General features: G+C 49.9%; 3 protein-coding genes across 3 annotated transcripts; 2 read left to right on the top strand and 1 right to left on the bottom strand.

Annotated features, from left to right (window-relative positions):
* Window positions 1-9888: 9888 nt before the first annotated feature.
* LOC133911737 (uncharacterized) lies at window positions 9889-13444 on the bottom strand. The gene is made up of 3 exons (XM_062354121.1): window positions 10944-13444; window positions 10513-10811; window positions 9889-10248 (listed from the first exon to the last, which is right to left on the bottom strand). The coding sequence occupies exons 1-3, from the start codon at window positions 11185-11187 to the stop codon at window positions 10126-10128; spliced, it is 666 nt and encodes a 221-aa protein (XP_062210105.1). The 5' UTR covers window positions 11188-13444; the 3' UTR covers window positions 9889-10125.
* Window positions 13445-14138: 694 nt separating this feature from the next.
* LOC133883168 (uncharacterized) lies at window positions 14139-15311 on the top strand. Its single transcript, XM_062322401.1, has one exon. It carries the CDS (start codon window positions 14139-14141, stop codon window positions 15309-15311), a length of 1173 nt encoding a protein of 390 aa, XP_062178385.1.
* A 6512-nt stretch (window positions 15312-21823) lies between these two features.
* LOC133883153 (actin-binding protein wsp1-like) lies at window positions 21824-22468 on the top strand. The gene has a single exon (XM_062322378.1). The coding sequence runs from the start codon at window positions 21824-21826 to the stop codon at window positions 22466-22468; it is 645 nt and encodes a 214-aa protein (XP_062178362.1).
* The last annotated feature ends 600 nt before the right edge of the window (window positions 22469-23068 follow it).

Below are 23068 nucleotides of genomic sequence, written 5' to 3'. Positions count from 1 at the left end.
TTGTTGGTGCATGTATGGAAAGATGGTATGGTGTGGTGAAAATATTGAAAACACATTTTAGTGAGGGTGAGTAAGGTAGTGCTCTGGGGAGGGTGCCTTAGTAACAAGTATATCTTTGTGGTATTCGTTGCTATGGAAGATGCTTGTCCTACCCATATAAGGACTGAATCACTATGCATTCATACTTAGCCACCCTATTGCAACCACATGTCCCTAATTACGGTAAAGGGCTTGGATCTCACCTTTGTTACCTAACCGGTTAACCACCTAGTGGGCTAAGAGTAGTAGAAGACTAGGAGAGGACTCAAGTGACCTATGTGGTGCTTGAGGTCCGGTTGGAAACTACTATGTAATGAAACAAAGTCATAAGCCCCTAGGGCATTCCTTAGGTTGAATTCTGGTGAAGAAGGATAGGTGTTGAGACTCATTATATCCGCCCCACCACTTGCAACGGTTGTAGTTGAGCATATATTGTGGGAAATTTTGTGCACCTCTGCACAGCGTTAATCTATTCGAATAACCATGTCTGTGATCATAGAATGTGAAGCTTGGACACACCTTGGTTAGACTTGGAGTTTGAGTAATCCTTGATAGATGAGTTTGTCAGCTGTGGGCCATGCTTTGGTGAGTGACGGCTATGAGTCATAGTCTAGTTCGTACTGTGTGTCCACTAGCCTTAATGATGGAAAATGCGCGGAATGGAATAGTTTCTCCTAGGGTCAAAACCTTGAATTATGACTTAAAAGCTCGAGTTAATAGTTTCATGTTTTTAACTAGATATCACATTTAATCATCTACATTAAAAACCTGCTTTATACTCAAAGCTATGCCTTATAGCTTTAACCCTTGTTGATCCCTTAAGCATCTATCAACTTCTTGGGTAGTATTAGGACTTGCTAAGTACTTTCTGTACTCAATCTTGCTTGCTTTTCTGATGAGCTTGAGTTCAACTTCAATGAAGATGGAGATGGTGAGTAGTATGCTGAGGCTACGTTCGTGCCCAAGTTCTATATGGCATTGGGTTATTATTTTAGTTTTCATTATTGTTTTCCTGGCGTTCACCATGGATGTAATGAATCCTATGGATTAAGACCTTATTGGTAGACCTTTATGTTGTAATATAATATTAATTAAAAAATGACTATGATGCTAGTCTATTTTAATATATGTGTATCAGCTACTAATATAGAGACTTATACACGAGGCACAGGGAACCTAAGATCATGGTCTGACAATGGCAATGCCTTTAGGGAGGTTCCAGATCTAGATCGAAGCTGGCTGGCAGACTAGACTACGGCAAAGGCCAGGCCCAAACAAAGAAGAAGAGGAAGAAAAAATGACCATGCCTGAGAAACCAAGTGAAAATGTGCTTTGTTTTACTTATGATAAGTTATTAACAATGTTTATGTTGAGTTGAGTTTGGTTTTCATGAGCATGTCTATGTATTACAATGCATGATTATGATTATGATTATGACTAGCCTGTTTTGGACAGAAATGGGAGTTGGCATTTTCTATTTCTGAGCCAGGAAAAATGTACACACCGGATGATCCAGTGTTGGAGAAATTATACACACTGGTGGTCTGGTGTTCAAAAGAAAATCATGCCAAAGGATATTGACTCAGAAGAGAAAATTGATGACCTCACCAGATGGTCTGGTGTCAAGTAGGTGTGAACACCGGCAGTCCGATATTAAGTAGGTGCAAACATCGGACCATTTTCCAGGACATAGGTTTCTTGGTGCCATAATGAAGTGGAATGCCAGATGGTTCGATGATGAGCGGTTGTGCACACCAAATGTTTCATCGAAATATTTTCTAGAAGTTTTCCCTTGGCTCAATGGAGAAAGAGCTTTTGTACACGCTGGATGGTCCGTGTGTACACCGGAGGTTTTACCATAGTGTTTTCTAGAGTTTTTGCATTCGTGCTATGGAAGATGGGATTACACACACCGGACGGTCCGGTACTCAGAAAGAGTGTACACAGGATCATCCAGTGTTCATCAGATCATCCGATGTTCATGATTTTTCTGAGATGAGCATCTCTACAACAATTTTTATTATGACTAGTTAGAGACAGAATCGGAGAAACGTGTGTGCTTATCTTATCATGTGTAGGTGATGGATGCAACTTGGTGGTCGATGACGGGATGATCGGGACCAAACGAGGTGCTTGGTGCCGGACAATCAAGAAGGTCAAGTGGAGTCAAGGGTGATCTTAGCTGTACACTGAGATCAAACAAAGTATAAGACGGATGAAGACGGCATGTTGACAAAGCCAAGCAAAAGGGATGAAGGTGCAAGTAACAAGACGGCCCAAGGGATCAGGAGTGGGAGAGATTTGCCAGCATTTGAGATCGCAAGACGGAGTACACGTGTTGACATTGTGAGGCTTGCTTAAGGTATAAGCAAGTGATGGTGAGTCACGCTTTGAGAAGTGTGCGAGGCGGTTTCACGATTTGGCCTCAAAACCATGGGAAGGAGGAGTGCACGTTGCATCATTGTGAAGCTTGCGACGAGATGAATCTAAGTCATGAAAGCGTCATGGCCGTTCGATGGATAAGGAAATAGTCAAACGAAAATGTCCTCGGTGGTATATAGGAGTGTATTGGAAGAAGGGGCAGGAAAGGAACAAGGAAACTTAGGGATCAAGAAAGCTCCCATGGCCTATAAATAGAGAGAGGGGGTTGTGCTAGCCTCTTGAGCCAGTTATTTGAGAGTGTGTGTTAGGGTTTTAGAGGAGAGGAAGAGTAGAGCTAGCAATTGCATTCTTCAGATTACTCGCATCTGTCTCAAGTTCGATTCTCGTTCTTGATGATAAAAATGGCACGACTAAGTTTTTTAATGAACATCGGATATTTCGGTGTTAAGGTTGTGTGATTGCCAGAATATTCTATGCGTAGAATAGGTTAGTGTGATGATTTGCAGAGATTCTTTGGAAATTGGTCTCATAAGGTCTCCGGCAAAAGCACCGGACCATCTAGTGAGTTCAAAGCGTTTTTACTGATAGTTTTGGAGCTCTTGGAAATTATTCTGGTATTTAGAATTTTTTCCTCACTAGAACATTTGGCGTTCAGTCTCGGAGTTGGAAGTTTCAGCACATCGGAACATCCGATGCTATCATTGGAACATCCGGTTACATATTTAATCCAAACTAAGAGGTCGATGTTTTGAAATTTTGGACCTTCTGGTCATATCAGAACATCTGATTAAAGGATCGGAACATTCAGTTAATTATTTTTGTCCAACCTGAGAACCCCATAGTATAAAAAATTGGACATTCCAGCCATATCGGAACTTCCAATGTTTAGGAAAATTGGATTCTCCAATAAGATTGGAACATTCAATCGAGGAATTGGAACTTCCAATTCGAATCAGCTCGGGATTTTGGAAACATATTGAGTCGGATTTGAAATGTGTTTTCTAGATCACGACTTAAGACGGAGTAAGACAATCCCTCCCTATAAATATAAAGGGACATGGCTAATTGAGATCATCCAATATCTAATCGAACAAATACAATTTACTTTTCTCTCGTTTTTATCCTTTTATTTTTGCCCTAGTTATCTTTTTCAATCTCCATTGCTCTCCGTTCTTGATCTCGATGACCAAGGATAAGTTGTCGGTCATCTACGCTCTAACGGGTCCCTCCTGAGCATGGGTGATGATAAAGGCCCAACGGTGCGGCGCTATGACTGGGATTTCCCATATACTGCTTGTCGGGTACTGTTGATCAAAATTTCCGATCGTCCCGATCGGAATATCTGGTCTGAGTTGAAAGTTTCAGTTTATTTTGTACACAAGATGCTTAGTGTTTGACGTGACACTTTTTCACGTCAACACTTGTCATACCGGTATCAGTGGCAAAGAGGGGTGCCTGTAAACAAGCTTCAGTTTCTGCCTGCAGTGCATCATTAACATGCTGTAAACCTCCTGCTACCCATGATGATCACGGATGATAAATCCCCACCCTCCTTCATTTCTTTGGTCTTGGAAAGAACCATCCACGTTACTTTTTAGGAATCGTTCTCCAGGACGCTGCCATGTCTTCACTGAAGCTACCTGTTGCACTTGTGGTTTCTGAAAACAAAACTCGAAGTGTGTCTGAAGGGATCAACGACGTCTTAAAAGGGGTGAATTAAGATACTTAGAAAGATTTCAACTTCAAAAACTACATAAGATAAACATATATCAATTTCTATCTATATGTGCTCTAGGTTTATCTAGTATGTCTACTCTACCGATCAACACGCTTGCAACCTATCTAAGAAGGTAAATTGCAATAATGTAAATACAGAAACATAAATGAGGTAGAGAGAGCAAACTCGGCACTAGGGATTTTTATCTCATGGTATCGATAGTATGAATACCACCCCTAGTTTACGTTGAAGCTCCACCAAGGATATTCTCTCGGTCGGCACCCGGTCACGGCTCTTGAGCCACCAAGTCACAAAGACAAGGCCTTCACCCGGATGAGCCATCAAGCTAACAAGGCAAGGTCTCACCATTAAGCCCTCTTCCGGTTCTTCACCGTCGTGATCACTTCGAAGTTTGAGCCACTAAGGCAAAGATCTTCGTGTCCCCCACACAATAGCCTTGCCGCCGCTCCACACCAAGTCAGAGGGTCAACAAGCTTGTCGGCAAGTTACCAAGACTTCAAGGTGTCGGTGTACCACTTGATACAAGGTGCCTTGATCCACTCTCTAGGCAGTAATCACCTAGCAACACTCTCTCTAGACCTATAAACACTAATCACTCACTAATCTTATGCTTAATCATCTTGGGTAATCACATTAAACACTTTGATGGCTTAAATGTCTTCTCACGTGTGTATGGGCTTTCTCTAGACTCCAGTAGAATGCCATACCTTCAAATGACTGAGTGAAAGTGTATTTATAGCCTCAAACTCGTGCATTAGCCGTTAACCCAATAACTCAGAAAAGTTGTTAACACAGGATAATCCAGTGAGAATAATAGTAGTAACATCGGATCATCCGGTGAGTGCACTCTCACAAACTAGCCGTTGAAACTCCACTCAAATCTCTGTGAACACTGGACACTATGGTGTATACTTCATCTCTATCACCGGACTATCCGGTGAGTTTACCTAAGTCATCTGAGTCTTTCCTTCTTCTCTGTGTAAATTACTCCGGTGAAAGCATCAGTGAACATCACTTCATCACCGAACTATCCGGTGAGTTGACTTCAGCCAACCGAGCCAATGCAATCTTGTCTGAAAATAATGCTCTGTTGTGTATAGCCTTCATCACCAGACCATCCGGTGCGTTGAACTTTGTTCTACCTCTTTGCATTGTTCATTATCCGGTGTCTGCAACACATTGATCACCGAACCATCCGGTGTTTTGATCTTCAACTTCAATAGCTGCAACCTTCTCTGGATAAAATACTCTGATGTCTATCTTCTCTAATAATCGGATCTTCCGGTGAGGACTTCAGGTTACTCTCCCTTTTTGTCAAATATGCTCCGATGAGTTCAATACCTAAAGCACCAGACTATCCGGTGAGGCAAATCTTCCTGAGATTTCTCAAATTCAGTCCAACTTTGTTCCGACTGCAGTGGTTTCTTTATTTATTGCATCTATAAGATTTATTAACATATATTCTTGACAAACATATTAGTCTCATTGACTATGTTATCATTAATCATCAAAATCACAATCATACTACAGTACCTTAGAATCTGAAAATCAGACCTGGCCATGAGGTTTGGTTTGTTCCCCTGCTTACACACCGTTTCGTTCAGTCTAGATCATCCAAAAGGTAACAATAATTTTGAGTTGAGTTTCCTCTGGCAGACTCCAAGCATGGATCAAATTTTCTTTCGGAGATTGCAGGGCAACCATTGCCAAGCGATGTTCCTCCAATTGTAGCTGATCGGGCGAACTTGCACTTGAGAAGGTCCCCCATCCTCATCCAATCTGGAACATATGGGACAGCGTATCAAGCTCAATGCCTGGTGAATTTATCTTCCTCCACATAGGCAAACTATTATGTGCTAATCTCCGGACAAAACTCCTAACTTTGTTTGGACAATTAAGTTCCCAGATTTTTTGCCAAGGAAAGTCAGATCCCATTGCACTCGGGCGCTGTGGATTAGCATTGCTATCAATGCATAATTTATAGTTTTATACGCGGACTTGACACTGAAAATTCCTTTTGGGTCAAAGTGCCATGCGATAAAGTCTTCCTTGTCATCTCGGAGTGGAACCGATAGAATAGTTTCGGCATCCTGCGGATTGGAAATTTGCTTCACCAGTTCATCATCCCACCTTGCACTGACCGGACTGATCAGCTCACTAACATGGTGCAGCAGAATTTTTTTTTTAAATGACAGCAGGAGTTCTGCTGATTTTTTCATAGATCATAAGAAAAAAAGAGTCAAAACAAAATCGAAACGATGCAGTAAACTACGACACACTCGCCTATCAGGTTTGGAACAACAGAGCAGAAACCCGAGGCAAAAAACAGCAACGCACAACACCGGAAGACCAGAAAAAACAAAAGACTACTCGGCTCCTACTACATAGGCAAAGTTACACAAAGGTTGACTCTACTGCTTGATCCCTCCACGCAGCTCTCATTTCGTCTACGGCATCTTTGATTAGAGAGGCAACTCTTCGTGCAAGCATCGACTGATTTTGGAAAACTCTTCTATTACCCTCCTTCCATATGTGCCACCAAAAATAGATGACAATGCCATTGAACTCTCTTCTATGCTCTTGGTCAACCTGCTTGTTGGAATGGTGCCACCATGCTTGAATTGTTTGGAAGGAGGCCATCTGAGAAAGATGCTCTAACTCGAACTAAGTGTTGATCATCTGCCAAGTTTGTTTAGTGAAAGGGCAATCCTTACACAAGTGAGTGGCCATCTCGTCCTCCTGGTCACACAAACGGCAAGTCAGAGTATCGTCCCATCCACGCTTGGCCAAATTGTCCCTTGTTAGGATCTTGTTGTGAAGGAGGATCCATGAAAAGGATTTGCATTTGGGTTCCGCTTTTGCTCTCCAAATGTTTGTCATGTTGTGCCTTCTGAACTTTCCTTGGAATTGTATTTGATATGCGCTTTTTGTAGAATACTCACCGTTTTCAATCCAGTTCCAAATGATGGTGTCCTGGGAGCCTTCAGTGATGCTCTGGTCTTGCAAAGTTTCCCAGAGAAGCACCAGTTGGTCAAGCTCTAGTTGAGTTTCAATTGGGACAATCCAATTCATCCATTTGTGATTTGGGAGCGCCTTACAGACATGTTGTTTCTTTCTGCTGGACTTTGCATATATACTCGGTGCAATATTCTTTGGCACTTGACTGTGGATCCAGCTAGATTGCCAAAATTGTGCTTTCGTGCCATCTCCAAGGGTCACTAGCGTTGATGCACTAAAGAGATCTTGGTCCGCTTGATCTCATGGAATATGCAAGTTAGTCCAAGGTCTTTCCTCCTCTTTTCAATCGTACCAGAGCCATCTAAGGCGCAGTGTGCGGGCGAATCTCTGTAGTTCCAAAAAGCCTAGCCCTCCTAGGCTCTTTGGCATACATATTGTGTCCCAGTTTACCAGGCAGTGCCCTCCTGTGAACTTTTTTGGTTCCTCGCCTCTCCAAAGGAACGCTCTTCTAATGCGGTTAATCTTTTTTGCAAGCCATTTTTGAAGAGGAAACATGTCGAGGAAATAGTTTGGCTGCGAGGACATCACCGTCTTAACAAGCGTCTCTTTGCCCGCCAAGGATAGAAACTTGCCCTTCCATCCCGACAGCCTGCTCCCTATTTTGTCAATAACCAGTTAGATATCTGATTTCCTTAGTCTTCTTGTGTGCAACAGCAGTCCCAAGTAGCGGCAAGGGAAGTCACCTATCTTACCTGGGAAATTTTGCAATAAGTTCTCTACTTTCACATCCTCATAATGAATTGGGTAAATTTTAGTTTTCTGTATGTTTGTTGCCAAACTAGAGCATCTCTCGAACACCAAAAGGATTGTGCTAAGAGCTATGAGGTCAGAAGTATACGATTTCACAAAAATAACCGCGTCATGTGCATATAAAGAGCATCTCATGCTTGCCCCTCATGGCAGCACCGGCTTGATGATGTTTTCATGTGCTGCTAGCTCTATCAAGTGCTGAAGGGGGTCAATTGCAATGATAAAGAGCATCGGCGAGAGAGGATCCCCTTGAAGAAGGCCCTTGGCATGCCAAATTCGTTGCCCTGGTTGACCATTGAGAAAGATTCTAGATGAGGATGTCCTTAGGAGCTCGAAAATACAATCCCTCTATCTTTGGCCGAAACCTATAGCATGCATCACCATAATAAGGTAAGGCCAATTTATGGAGTCAAAAGCCTTTGAGACATCAAGCTTGATGAATAAGGCTGGCTTTTTTGGTCTTTTTCCCAAACAATTTGCTAGAAGCTTTGTGATAATCTTAAAGACACTAGTGATCAAGCTAATTGTCGGTAGTCCACTACCTTCAAAGCTTCTCCCTTTTTCGGCAACAACCGGATATTAGCCTCATTCATGAGAGCCAGGTCCGGGGAATTCAAACTATGAAAACACTTAACTGCTTCTACGGCATCATCTCTTATGATGTTCCAGACAGCCTTGTAAAAGATCCCAATAAAACCATCAGGGCCTGGTGATTTCTCATTTGGCATGCTTTTTATAGTTTGCCCAATTTCCTTCTCCATGAATGGCTACTCAAGCTCGGAGAGATCGGTCGTTTGATAGCCCAACTGCTCCCAACGACGGCAAAGTTCTCTCTGATTTTTGGTGCACAATTGACCTTTGAAATACTTTAGGGGTTCGCCTCCTTCTGTTCGGCATTTATAACCGTTCCCTCTTCTATCTGTAATGTTTGGATGAAATGTTTCCTTTGACGTGAATTTTCTCTAATTTGAAAAAAATTAGAGTTTGTGTCCCCTTTTCCGGATCCATGTCATTCTTGAATGTTGTCTTGGCCGGGAACATTCAATCGAAGAAAGACCCAACACTTTCTTTATCAGCTGCCGTCTAAAATCCTTTCATCCGGAGACAGTGCACGTTGTTCTTGGGCCACATCAAGTCTGAAGAAGACTTTGTTCGCGATTGCCAGGCAAAGCCTGGTGTTTCCGATCGATCTACGTGCCCAAATCTTCAGCGCATCTGCTGTTCTGTTGAGCCTGACCCAAAAATGTAGCAACAAATTAACAATATTTATCAGCTGGTCCTAGGCTTGTTGGACAGTCTCCAAGAAATTCGGCATTTTGATCCAGTAGGATTCGAAATGAAAGCCTGAATATTTGGCTCCAGCTTATATTTGGCTCCAGCTTCCTCACCGTGGACCACTAGCGCACAGTGATCAGAGGCCATCGAAGAGACTGCATGGAGGCCTGATCGAGGGAACAAGAGGTCCCAGTCTGTTGTGACGAAACATCTGTCAATGTGGGTCAGCGTTGGCCTTTCTTGTTCATTGCTCCATGTGAAACATCTACCCTTTAGTGGCAGCTCTCTGATTTGGAGCTCATCAATAGTCCGCTTAAATCTCCCATCAAACGCTGATTTAGCCTACCATTGTTTTTATCTTCAGTTTTGTAAATAAGATTGAAATCACCTATTATAAACCACTCATTACATATATGTTGCTTGATCTTTTTTAGGTCTTCAAGGAAAGCCAATTTCTGCTCATCTGTTTGAGGTGTATGTTTGAGGTCCATACACCGTGGTAATTGACCATGTGATATTATCATTGAGCATAGTTATGTTTGTCGAAATGGTGTGTTCTGTTGTGGTGATGTTGCCAAGGGAGAAGTGGTTTGCTAAGCAAGCAAGGAGGATGCCAACACTGGCCCCCAAAGATGGAAGAAATGCATAGGCCTGGGCAAAGTTAGGATCCAGAGTTTCCCGCTCCTCTTCTTGTAGATCAGCAGGAAGACAGAAGGCCTTCTACTACTGATTATCGCTACCACAACAACACTAGCTGAGGCCCTGTAGGTGCGTAGATCTTGACACAGAGAACACAAACAACTACTACTGGACTCCGAAGGAGAACTACACACGGTAGAAACTACATAGGTGCTCATAACACGGTTACAGGTAAACATGACAAACCAAAACGAAGCTACTTGTTTCTGCTGATGACCTTCCCATCAAGCCGTGGCCATCTCCGAGGGAGCCACCTTCTTGGATTTGTTAAACTTCAGATGACTCCCCTTGTCCACCAACATGGAGATGACCTCCATCGCTTCCTTGCTCAGAGGCTGCTCGAAGTGCTGCAAGTAACGATCAATTGAACTCTTGTTAGTCGTATTGGGTGGTGAGAGTTCAACCAGCTCCTTGGCCAAAACCTCTTGTGCAAGCTGTTTAGTTGTTTTGCCTTGTGAAAAATTGTTTGCAACTATGACACTGCATCTTGGCGTAATCGGTGTGTGTTGTGCCTTTTCACGCAAAGTAGGACTTGAATTTATGGGCTCCGAGAACAGGGGTGGAGGAGGTGCCATTGTTATTGAATCAACAAATTCTTGCAAAGGTTGTACCTTAGAGTTGACGTGTCGGGCCACCTCCAGTGTTGTCATGGCGTCATTCTCCGTCTCCCTAATAGAGGAGATCAATTGTGAGCTCGTGCCTTCCAGTTCAGTCTCGGCCATGAGCTCGTGGGCCTCGCGCGTCGCCATGATGGGTGGTTGTTGAAGTTCCACTAGATGCGAACTCGGAAACGACACGCAGATTTGTTGCTCCTCATGTTCCTCTTCCTCCACTCCTTGAATGATGGAGATGTTGGACGTCCCACCAGCATCCGCCAAGATCTCGTCAATGACCGCAGGGGTGGGGAAGCCTGCCTTGGGAGGGTTGAAAAGCTGAGATGTCAAAAAGGAGCTAGATGCCAATTAATCAAGCATGGGATCATAGACAGGGAGAGCCGAGCTTGACACCGTGTTGGAGCGGGGATGAAGCAGCAGCACATCACCTTCTGGGTGAGTAAGAAGTGACTGGCGACGTGGTGTGCAGATCGTGGCGATCGGCGACACGAAGGAAACCTTCTTGCGCCACATCCGCTTCTGGACGCCCTGGTGTTGATGACTAACTGGACTTCTCGGCGGTGAAGAAGACAGTGGCAGTACAGCGCCATCCCTGCGGTGCTCGTAACGTCCACGCTGCACCCTACCCTGGACAGCGCTGCCCTCATCACGATAGGGCTGAGGTGTCCGCATGGGCTGTGGCGATGTCGATCTTCATCTACATATCCATCACGGTCCCGGCGGCCACCCTCGTCACGGTGTCAGGGCCGGTGGGGGATGTGGTTAGCCTGCACACCACCATCCGGAATCACGTACTGCCAATCCAAGATGCACTCCCATCTCCTATTGCTATGGCGAGGATCGAGGGTTTGTCGGTGAGAAAAGCCAAGTCTTGGATGATTTCCAAATGGATGAAGAGTCTGTAAGATTGCCCTCTTTTGACATCTGAAGGTCTGTCATAACGATTTCAACTTGAGGCAGAGGAATGGAGATAGGTGGCAGCTCACGGTCAGCCTCAGGAATGGTCATCCAGACAATATTTGGGATGAGTTCAGGGTTGCTGCACCAGGCCCAAAGGTCATAGGTACGCAAAGGTCATAGGTACGCATGCGCTCTCTCCTCCTGACTACTCCTCAACATAGTGTATAGCGCAATGTCTCCCAATGACTAGTGCCGCAACCTCCTCAAACCATGATTGAGCTGGAAGACCCTTGATTCTCAAGCGAACATGGAACCCCTAGCTGGTCGATTCAGCAAATCTTCTTTCATTTCACGCCATGAAGCGAAACTCACGACCGCGGTAGGGCAGCCGATGAGCATTGACGACAGCGTCTCTGGTCTGTCTACTGCCAAAGATGATCAGGAAGTCCTCCGGTTGGTGCTTAACCAATTGGCACTCGTGGACCACGACACCAAATTCCATCATCAACGCATCGGACAGGATGTAAGGGTTTGTCTATGGCCGGGCTCCCTCCAGCCAGCAAACAGCAGCCCTATCTAGGAGCAACTCCTTCCTTCGCTCGATGTTGCCTGTGGCCGCAACTGCTGTAAACTCTTCAGTGGTCGAGCTGCTGGGTCACCAGGGAAACAAGCCATCGCAGCAACAGAGGTGGGGGGAGGGGGATCGACGGACAGGCGAGAGGGAGGGAGTGTCAGCTGGAGTACTGCGAACTGCTGGTTGTTGCCGATGGTTTTGCAAAGGTTGCAGAGGCTGATTTGAGTGGAGACGGGGAGTGGAGGGTTGGTGGTGTGGCTTGTGATGCTTCAAACTGCACTCACTGGAGCGATGGCCAAAATGGTTGCAGTGCCAACACTTTGTTGGGTCTCCACAGTCAGCAACCTTGTGATCCGGAGCCAGGTAATTGAAGCACTTTCCTTGCAGTCTTCTTAAGTACACTGTCGATTTGAGACGTTGTTTCGGCGTAATGGTGGAAACGCTAGCAGAGGAGGGCCATGAATGCGCAGGTACCTTCCGCCACCAGTACTTCGGCTTCACCAACTCCAATCCTCCGTAGCGAATACTGAATCTCGAGCCCAACGCTCTGACATCACCGTACCACAGTGCTGCGAACTCGCAACCATGTCATCAAGAAGCTTCTGGCTATGCTGAGATGAGATCTGGGACTTTTGGAGTGAGGTCTGGGAGCCTGAGGGGCGCCTTGCCCCTTCGTGCTTCTGCCTGCATTGAGTGAACTGCTCCCCCTTGCCGTTGCGAAGTTGGTGAGCTAGTCGATCCGCTGTAAATGCCTTTCCTCGCGGCGGAGTGGACAACTCAGACCTGATTGGCGCTGTAGCTAGGCTCGAGGGAGGAGCACTCACTCCTCTAATGTTGGATTGCATCTCAGCATTGATTTGTTGCGCGTCCGCCGAACCAGAGCAGAAACCATGTATCGGGAAGAAGGGATTTAACAAGACGACCCCATCCCTAGCCTCGTTGTTCAGGCGTGCAGGAGCACCCCCATTGCTCTCTGGACGAGAGGGCACCTGGAAGCCATGACCGGAAGCGCCAAGGAGGGAGCTCCGGTGTTTAGCCATATCGGCGTAACTGCGACAACGCGGTAAATCAGCTCCGCACATCTGCACGCCATCAGATCGGGGATAGGGGGTAGATCCGCCTCCTTGAGGAGCCTTTCCTTGAAACTGGTGATCAAAAGGCCGAAACGAGCAGGATGTGGATGGAACTGCAAAGGTAGAGATGGGGGCTGGCTGAGGATGGATGGTAGTAGGGGAAAAAAAGGGGTCTTTGCGCTAAGGATGGCTGGATCTGGGCGATGGAAAGGGTGGGCGAAGAGGATTCAGGAGGGATTTTAGGGATTTGGGGATTTTTGGTGGAGGAAACGGGAGGCATGGATCACTCCATATGTTAACCATCTCCCCATTTCCAACGCGCAGATGATCCCTTTTTTAAGATGATTGATCCCCTTCAAAACACTGCAGACCTTGCTCTTGAAGAACGTTGCCGTGGGGATAATATTTTGCGTGTAATACATGTGCACATAAGGAATAAGGTGATTCGATTAGGCTCCAGCCCTGTTTTTCTAGCATTGCCACATTGAATGTCTGCAGGTCCCGAAAGCCCAAACCACCATTCTTTTTTGGCTGCATCAATTTCGCCCAAGATAACCGGTGCATTTTATCCTTCTCCTGTTGACTCCATCAATAACGGCATATCATCGAACTACTTGATCGCAAAAGCTGTTCTTTAGATCGAAGCATGCAATTGCACATGTCGGAATCGTTTGTGCCACAGTTTATTTAAAATTTCTTTATCGGCCTTAGAATTAAGCTTCTCCTTCCATCCCTGGATACGGTTCTAAATCCATTCCTCGATAAACCGGAATGTTAGACATATGAATATACATGTCCTTTATTTAGGCGTATATCACGCCATTATCCGTTTTAGGCTCACATTCCTATTCTCCGGATATCTATTTCTATAAACCGGTTGTTGGGATATGGAAGGGCCCGTGCCTATATATGTAACCCCTAGTTAATCAATTCAATCATTACGTGTATTATCTATCGCTTTCATGGTATCCGATGCCGTTGCTCCCGCAACCATCACGTTTCCGCTCCAAACACTAGCCCTAGCCACCGGTTCCCCCTACCGTCGCCGCTAGCCACTCTTTGGCTGCCCCTCTGCCATGCACAATCCGGAGACCGTAGAGGAGCGCCTGGCCGAGGCGACCGCCCGTGCACGCCTGGAAGAGCCGGCGGAGGCTCGCGAGCGTGCACACCTGGACGACGAGGCCACCCGTGTGCCCCGTGACGAGGAAGCTGCTAGCGCAGAGACCCGCGTGCTCGCCCTCACCAACGCCGAGGTCGTCTCCGCCGCCCTGCATGCGCAAGCCGTCGCCATCCAGAACTTTCGCGCCTTGGTGCCAATTGTTCTTGATCGGGCGTCCACCCAGTACAGCAAGTGGCGGGGGCTCTTCGTCACCACATTGGGCAAGTATGCCCTCGATGACCATATTCTTCATGCTGGCAACCCTCCTGCCGATCCCGATTGGACACACATGGATTGCACCGTGCGCTCCTGGATGTATGCCACCATCAGCACCGACCTCCTCGACGACGTCATGACGCCCGGCACCACCGCGCACCTTGTTTGGCTCACCATCGAGGACCAATTCCTCAGCAACAAGGAGACACGGGCTCTCATCCTCGATGCCGAGTTCCGCAATTTCGTCCAGGGCAATCTCTCTGTCACGGAGTACTGCCGGAAATTGAAAGCCATGGCTGATGCTCTTGGCGATCTAGGTGAGCCGGTCCAAGATCGGACCCTCGACCTTTCCGTCCTGCGCGGCCTCAATGAAAAGTTCGGCTACATGGCTGCTCTCCTCAAGCGCCAGAAGCTATTCCCCTCCTTCATCGAGGTCCGCAACGACCTCCTTCTAGAGGAGATCACCATGACTTCAAAGACGGGCTCCATGTCTACTGCCCTTATCGCTGCCACAGATCGAGCTTCATCTCCGGTGGCTCCTTCCTCCGAAAATACCGGTGCTGCTCCTTCCTCCGGCAATGGCGGCACTGGCGGCTCTCGGCGCGATCGTCGTCAGCGTCGCAACGATAACACCTCCAACAGACCTCCTTCGGGCTGGCCATCCTTCTACAACCCGTGGACCGGGTGCTGGAACCTCGCCGGAGAGACGACGCGCACGTCGTCGGAGAGGACCACGGCCAATACACACACAACTCACGCGTACACGCTGGAACACGATCTTGTTTGGTGCTGCAGAATTGGCTGCCATTTTCTGATGCTATTCCATTGCTTAAATAAGAGTTTACAAGGAAACTTAATAAAGGCCTACAATTAGGCGTCAAGATTGACAGCCACACAATCAGCTGTTGCTAATTCTAGCTAATCACCTAAGGAAAGCAAATGCTAAATTGGCGCACAAGGATTATTCCTACAATCTCCTCCTAAGCCTTGTGCTCACCGTTGATGTTGATGAGGCCGATCTTCTCGCGTAGCTCATGAAACTTGGTCTTTCCAAGCGCTTTCGTCAGAATGTCGCTCAGTTGATCTTCGCTTCTGATGAACTCCACATTGATCAGACCTTCCTCTGCAGTCTCCCGGACGAAGTGATATTTCACTCGAATGTGTTTACTCTGTCCATGGAGAACTGGATTCTTGATCAAAGCAATGGCAGACTTGTTGTCCACCCTCAGCATTGGCGCTCTTGTTGCTGTTCCCTGCATCTCAGACAACACACGAGCGAGCCACAATGCTTGACTAGCAGCGTTAGCAGCTGCTATATACTCTGCCTCACAGCTGGATTTTGCCACCACCTTCTGCTTCATGGATTGCCAGGTGATCGGACTGCCGCTGAGGAAGAACATCACGCCGGTTGTGCTTTTGCTCGCATCAACATCCCCGGCAAAATCACTGTCGCTGAAACCTGTCAGATAAGGCTTCTCCTTCTCCCTCCTGCTGAACCAGAGACCCCATCCTTGGGTCCCGGCCACATAGCGCAAGATGCGCTTCACAGCTGCGAGGTGATCCTCGCATGGATCTTCCAGGAACCGGCTCACATACCCAACCGCAAATGCCAAATCAGGGCGGGTATTGACCAAGTACCTTAAGCTCCCGACGATGCTCCTGTACACCGTCGCATCGACTGGCGGCTCTGTGCTGAGCTTGCTCAACTTCAAGCGCGGTTCCATGGGCACGTGACTTGGATTGCACCCTGCCATGCCGCTCTTCTCCAGGATCTTGCCGGCGTAGGCGCCCTGGCTCAGCGAGATCCCCCTCGCGCCCTGCTTCACCTCAATGCCGAGGTAGTAGTGAAGCAGGCCGAGGTCACTCATCTTGAACGCGGCCACCATCTGCTCCTTGAATGACTTGATGTCGCCGCTGTTCGAGCCGGTGATCACAAGGTCGTCGACATAGACCCCGATCACCAGCTGCTTGCCGTCGTTCTGCCTGAGGTAGATGGCGTGTTCCGACGGGTTCCTCCTGAAACCGAAAGACAGCAGCGTGTCGTCCAGCTTCGCATTCCATGCGCGCGGTGCTTGATGCAACCTGTACAGGGCCTTCTGCAGCTTGAGCACCTTGTGCTCCTTGCCGGCGACCACGAACCCGGTCGGCTGCTCGACGTAGACCTCTTCCTCTAGGTCACCGTTCAGGAACGCCGATTTGATGTCCATATGGTGCACCTCCCACCCCTCGTGCGCCGCGAGGGCGATGAGCAGGCGCACCGAGTCGAGCCGCGTCACCGGCGCGAACACTTCGTCGTAGTCGATGCCGTGCCGCTGCGCGTACCCCTTCACCACGAGGCGCGCCTTGTGCTTGGACACCGCCCCGTGCTCGTCGCGCTTCACCTTGAAGACCCATTTCAGGCCGATCACGCGCCGACCCGGCGGGAGGTCCGCGAGCGCCCAGGTCTTGTTGTCCTCGATGGACTCCATCTCCTCCATCATCGCCTTCCTCCAGCTGGGGCTGCGCTCCGCCTCTGCGAACGACGCAGGTTCGTTAGAGCTCACGGCGTTGAGCTCCTCCGCGACCAGCGCCCGCGGCGCGAAGCCGAGCGGCGAGGCCGGGCCGATGATGTTGTCGATCCTCCGGAACCGTAGTGGGGCGTCGTCGTCGTGGTCGGCGTCCAGCAGCTCGTCGGCCTCACTCGGTGGTGAGGAGAACTCCACCTCGCCGTGTCCTGCTGGTATCGCGCCTCCGCCGGCATGAGGCGATGCTGGCGGCGTCAGCTCGCCTTCCTCGGCCGCAGCTCCAGGTACCTCCTCGATGCCCTCGGCCACTGGAGGTCCCTGGGTGGAGATGGAGTACTCCACCGTGAACACGTCGTTGTCGCCAATCGTCTCGCCGCCGACCTCATCCGAGCCCCAGTCCCACTGGGCTCCCTCGTCGAACACCACGTCGCGCGTCACGTGGACGCGCTTCGTGACGGGGTCGTACGCGCGGTACGCCTTGGAGCCGCGCTCGTAGCCGATGAAGATCATCTTGCGACCACGATCCTCCAACTTCTTCAAGTGCGGCGACGTGTTCCGGACGTAGACGATGCAGCCGAATGTCCTCAGGTGGTGCACCGCCGGCTTCTTCCCATGCCATGCCTCGAACGGCGTCATGTCGTCCACGCTCTTCGTCGGGCATCGGTTGAGGATGTACACCGCGGTGGTCACGGCCTCACCCCAGAACCACCCCGGCAGCCCTTTCGCCTTGAGCATGCTCCTCGCCGTCGCCACCACTGTCCCGTTCCGCCGCTCGACCACTCCGTTCTGCTGTGGGCTATATGGCGCGGTGTGTTGGCGATGTATCCCTTCTCCCGCGCAGTACTCCGCGAACTCGATCGAGGTGAATTCACCACCACGATCAGTCCGAAGCCCTCCCAGCTTCAAGCCGGATTGTCCCTCTGCCCGAGCTTGGAGCTCCTTGATGGCAGCCGCGGCACGATCCTTTGAAGGAATCGCGGCTACCCACATGAAACGGCTGAGGTCGTCGATGAGCAACAAGAAGTACTTGTTGCCGCTTGGGGTCACCGGCGTGATCGGCCCGCACAGATCACCGTGCACGAGCTCCAGCCGCCTCCTTGCGCGGTACTCTACTTTTGCCAGAAATGGGGTGCGCCTCTGCTTCCCCGCCAGGCAGGCCTCGCACAGCTGGTCCATCTTCCCAATTTTCGGCAAGACGCGCACCAGCTCCTCCCGAGCCAGCTTCCGGAGCGCCGCCATGTTGACATGGCCGAAACGCTCGTGCCAGCGCCACGCCACCTCGTCGCCGCGCCCGCGCGCCGCCAAGCACATCGGCTGTGCTATCCTGATTCGGAGCAGGTACAGGCGATTCGCCTCGCGCGTCACCCTAGCCAGCAGCTGACCGCCGGGCTCCCGAATCCTCATCACACCGGCGTCGATCTCGATCTTGAAGCGGACCTCGTCGAGCTGGCCCAGGCTCACGATGTTCGTCGTCAGCCGGGGAATGAAGTAGACCCCGGCAAACGACCGGAGCTCGCCGTTCTTGCACTCGAAGACGATGGTGCCCCGCCCCTCGATCCGCGCCATCGAGTCATCACCGAAGCGCACGGTGCCACGCACCTCCGGATCCAGCTTCGAGAAGGCGGCCCTGGACCCGGACATATGGTTGGTTGCCCCGGAGTCCAGGACCCACGTTTCCGCCTCCCGCTCCTCTTCTTCTCCGAGCTGCGCGAAGACCTTCTCTTTGCGGATCTCGATCTGGGCCACAGGCGGCATCTGCCCAGATCCGCCATCTCCATGGCGATGCAGTGCTCCCAGCGGCGCTGAATCGGCCCCGACGAGCGACGCGACCGCCGGTGGCGTCGGCTGGGTCGCTGATGATTGCGGTGGCGTTGGTGAGGGAAGAATGGTGGAGCAGCTCGCAAAACAGAGTGAGGCCTCCTCCTCATCTTGGACCGCATGGGCCTGCTCCCTCTTGGGTTTCGACCGGCAATCCCGGGCCCAATGGCCCGTCTTGCCGCATCAGTGGCACTCGTCGCCCTTGGGCTTGTTCGAATTTGCCGGCCCATTCGACGAGCCGCCAGCGCGCCCACGGCCGTGCCCGCGTCTGCCGCCGCCACCGCCGCGACGCGCCGAGCCACTGCTCGCGCCGCCGCCGTACTCCGCCTCGCGCCTTTTCCGCCGCGCGTCCCACTCCTCCTCCGTGAGGTACAGCTTGCCCTCATGCTGCAGGGACGCTGGCGCTTCCTCGAATGACTCCTCCGCCTCCTTGAGCTGGCCCGTCAGCTCGGCGACCGTCATCGTCGACACGTCCAGCAGCGTCTTGATGGCGATCGCGATCTGCTTGAAGCGAGGCGGCACGCTGCGAAGTATCTTCGCGACGATGTCCGCGTCCTTCACTTCCTCACCTAGCGTGATGAGATGCGCCGCCATGCCTTCCAGGCGCAGCCCAAAATCTTCGACGGTCTCACCGTCGTTGAACGTGGCGAGGTCGAATTTTCGGCGCAGCAGCTGCGCCGTCGCCTTCTTCACGCGGTCGGCCCCGACCCTCATGGTCGCGATCGCGTCCCAGGCTTCCTTTGCCGTCTCCTTCTTGGCGAGCGTCGGCACCATCTCCGGTGGCACCGCGCCTCACAAGGCGTCGAGCGCCATCATCTCCTCTTGCGCATCGGCGCCGCCTTTCTCGATGACGTTCCACAGCGCCCGGGCCTTGAGCTTCACCTTCATCAAGAGCGCCCAATCAGAGTAATTGGCCTTGGTGAGGACGGGGTAGCTAGTCCCGCCTCCCACCTCACGAATCACCCGCTGGATCACTACGCCCTCACCGGAGGCTTCGGCCTTGTCGCCCTTGGCGCTGGACTTGCCATCGCCCTTCCCGTCACCAGCCATCGCCTAGGCTCGCAACCTTGCTCTGATGCCACTTGCTGGAACCTCGCCGGAGAGACGACGCGCACGTCGTCGGAGAGGACCACGGCCAACACACACACAACTCACGCGTACACGCTGGAACACGATCTTGTTTGGTGCTGCAGAATTGGCTGCCATTTTCTGATGCTATTCCATTGCTTAAATAAGAGTTTACAAGGAAACTTAATAAAGGCCTACAATTAGGCGTCAAGATTGACAGCCACACAATCAGCTGTTGCTAATTCTAGCTAATCACCTAAGGAAAGCAAATGCTAAATTGGCGCACAAGGATTATTCCTACACCGGGACCATTCAAATGTGGCCCGGCCCATCCCAGTCTCGTACGCCTGCCCTGGGTCATCGGCCCAACGCGCCCTAGCAACCGCGCGGATCTTCCCAGTAGCATGCCTTCCTGGCGGGTCATGCTAGCAGGTTCGACGTGCTTGGCGCACCTTCCCTACCAGGCATGCCGGCCCAGCCCAACTGGCTCCCACCTCCCGTGCTACAATAGTACGCACCATAGCCCGTCATGCAGTCTCCTGTGCCGCATGCGCCAGCAGGGCTGCCGGGTTTGCCGCCGCCCGCCTTCGGTCAGTGGGATCATACCGTCCTCGCCAACAACTTCAACACGATGACGTTGACGCCTCCACCCGCGACAAACTGGTACATGGACTCAGGGGCCTCTTCACACATGACATCAAACTCCGGTATACTCACATCAGTTTCTCCTCCTTCTTATTCCACTCCATCTAATATTATTGTTGGCAACGTGTCATTGCTACCCGTTACCTCAACCGGTTTCATGTCTTTTCCTGCAGCACAAGGTCCTTTACATCTTCATAATGTTTTGGTCTCTCCAAATATCATTAAGAATTTGATTTCTGTTCGTCGTTGCACCACTGATAATAACTATTCTGTTGAGTTTGACCCATATGGCCTTTCTGTGAAGGACCTTCAAACCAGGAATGTGATCATCAGGTGCAATAGCTTCGGGCAGCTTTATCCCCTCTTCCTGACGTTGGCATTCACTCCTCCACATGCCCTGATCGCCGACACCCAGTCCTCCACCGTTTAGCATCGTCGTCTCGGTCATCTCGGTTTGAAGCCTTTTCTCAGTTAGCCAGTAGTGCTGCTATTTCTTGTAATAAACATGATCATCACTCATCCCTTTGTCATGCTTGTCAGCTTGGTCGACATGTTCGTTTACCTTTCTCTTCATCTAGTTCCCGTGCTACTCAGAATTTTGATTTAATACATTATGATTTGTAGACCTCTCCTATCGCTAGTGTCTCGGGTTACAAGTATTATCTTGTTGTTCTTGATGATTGCTCGCATTTTTTATGGACGTTCCCACTTCGTCTTAAGTCGAACACGTTTCCCACTCTTTCTAACTTTTTCTCTTTTGTTTCCACCCAGTTCGGTCGCACCATCGAAAGCATTCAATGTGACAACGGCCGATAATTTGATAATTCTTCTGCCCGCACCTTCTTCCTCACACATGGTGTAGACCTCCGTATGTCGTGCCCATAGACATCTCAACAAAATGGTAAAGGTGAACGCCTCATCCGTACCACAAACAATATCATTCGCTCCCTTCTGTTTCAGGCAAGCCTCCCTCCTTCTTTTTGGGTCGAAGCACTCCACACTGCCACTTACCTTCTAAATCATCACCCTACAAAAACACTAGATTTCACTACACCATTTTATGCACTATATGGTGTTCCACCAACATACTCCCACCTACATGTCTTTGGGTGCAAATGCTACCCCAATTTGTCTGCTACAGCTGCACAAAAGCTCTCACCCCGTTCCACCTTATGTGTCTTTCTTGGTTATTCCCCGAATCACAAAGGTTAGGTGCCTTGATTTAACTTCCAATCGCATTATTCTTTCTCGGCACGTTATTTTTTATGAGTCGTCGTTTCCTTTTGCTGAGATATACTCACCACCCCCTTCATCTAACTTTGATTTCTTGTCGGAGTTCGATAGTGTGCCGATGCCTATTGGTCCTCGTGCTATTGATTGTGCTGGTGCAGGTACCCTCACCGCTAGATCTTCACACGGTTTTTCACTGCAGGCTGATGCTTGCGGCACCAGCACTGTCCCCTTGGCAAACGGCTCCCTGCCCGTCTTCGACTGCACATCGCCACCACATCCCGCTGCCCCCATTGGCACTTTGTCTTGGGCTGTTGCCAGCGGGCCGACCGGCGCACCTGTCAGCGACCTGGCTCGAGCCGCAGCGCCGGCAGCCGGGTCCTCAAGTGGCTCTTCATGCGTGCGTGTCACCGCGCCCACCTCCCCTGTGCACCGTCAACTGGCCCCTGTGCCTCTACCGGTCTCTCCTGGCTCGCCGACCGACGGGCCCCTGTTGGCACCTCCTGGCTCACCGGCCCTGCCAGGATCTCCCACCATGTCACCAACACTCCCATCTCTGGTGCCTGCTGCGGCTATGGCTCTGCCACCTCAGCCTCCCACCGCAGTACCTATTCCTTCGGTGACTAATGACCATCCCATGGTCACCCGAGGGATGTCTGGTTTTCGACAGCCCAAGGAGCCCTTGAATCTTCAAGCCACTCCTCTTTCACCTATATTGAAGACCTACCGTGGCGCTCTTACTGATCCTAATGGCGTGATACAATGACTGAGGAAATTTTTGCTCTTCAGGCCAATAACACATGGGATCTTGTGCCTCGACCTCCTGGTGTGAACATTGTGATAGGAAAGTGGGTTTATCGTCAAAAATTTCTTCCCACTGGTGCCCTTGATCGCTATAAGGCACGTTGGGTACTTCGTGGCTTCACTCTGCGCCCTGGCATTGATTTTGATGAAACCTTCAGTCCCGTGGTGAAACCTGCGACAATACGGACAATCCTCACTATTGCCCTTTCTTAGCAATGGCCTATTCATTAGCTAGATGTGAAAAATGCTTTCCTCCATGGCACGTTATCTGAGACAGTATACTGTGTGCAGCCCTCTGGATTTGTGGATCCCTCTCGCCCTGATTATGTCTGTCGCCTCAACAAATCATTATATGGTCTGAAGCAGGCTCCACGTGCTTGGTACAGTCGCTTCGCCTCTCATATTATTTCACTTGGTTTTGTTGGTGCACGTTCAGATACATCTCTCTTCATCTAGCGGTGGGGTTCCGACACAGTCTATCTGCTCCTTTATGTTGATGACATTGTGCTCACAGCATCTTCCCCTATTCTGCTGCGGCAAGTAATTGATGCATTACAATGTG

This window comes from Phragmites australis, chromosome 1 (genome assembly GCF_958298935.1).
Source record: "Phragmites australis chromosome 1, lpPhrAust1.1, whole genome shotgun sequence".
Classification (NCBI taxonomy): Eukaryota; Viridiplantae; Streptophyta; class Magnoliopsida; order Poales; family Poaceae; genus Phragmites; species Phragmites australis.
This window is presented reverse-complemented; position numbering and strand designations above follow the sequence as displayed.

Excerpts from the sequence above, each read along its gene's own strand:
- LOC133883168 (XM_062322401.1), top strand. The coding sequence starts at position 14,139 with ATGCACAATCCGGAGACCGTAGAGGAGCGCCTGGCCGAGGCGACCGCC.
- LOC133911737 (XM_062354121.1), bottom strand. The coding sequence starts at position 11,187 with ATGCGGACACCTCAGCCCTATCGTGATGAGGGCAGCGCTGTCCAGGGT. Across the intron at positions 10,812-10,943 it reads ACTTCTTACTCACCCAGAAG|GCTTCCCCACCCCTGCGGTC; the intron begins GTGATGTGCTGC and ends CTCCCAAGGCAG. Across the intron at positions 10,249-10,512 it reads CCCGACACGTCAACTCTAAG|CACTTCGAGCAGCCTCTGAG; the intron begins GTACAACCTTTG and ends CGTTACTTGCAG.
- LOC133883153 (XM_062322378.1), top strand. The coding sequence starts at position 21,824 with ATGCCTATTGGTCCTCGTGCTATTGATTGTGCTGGTGCAGGTACCCTC.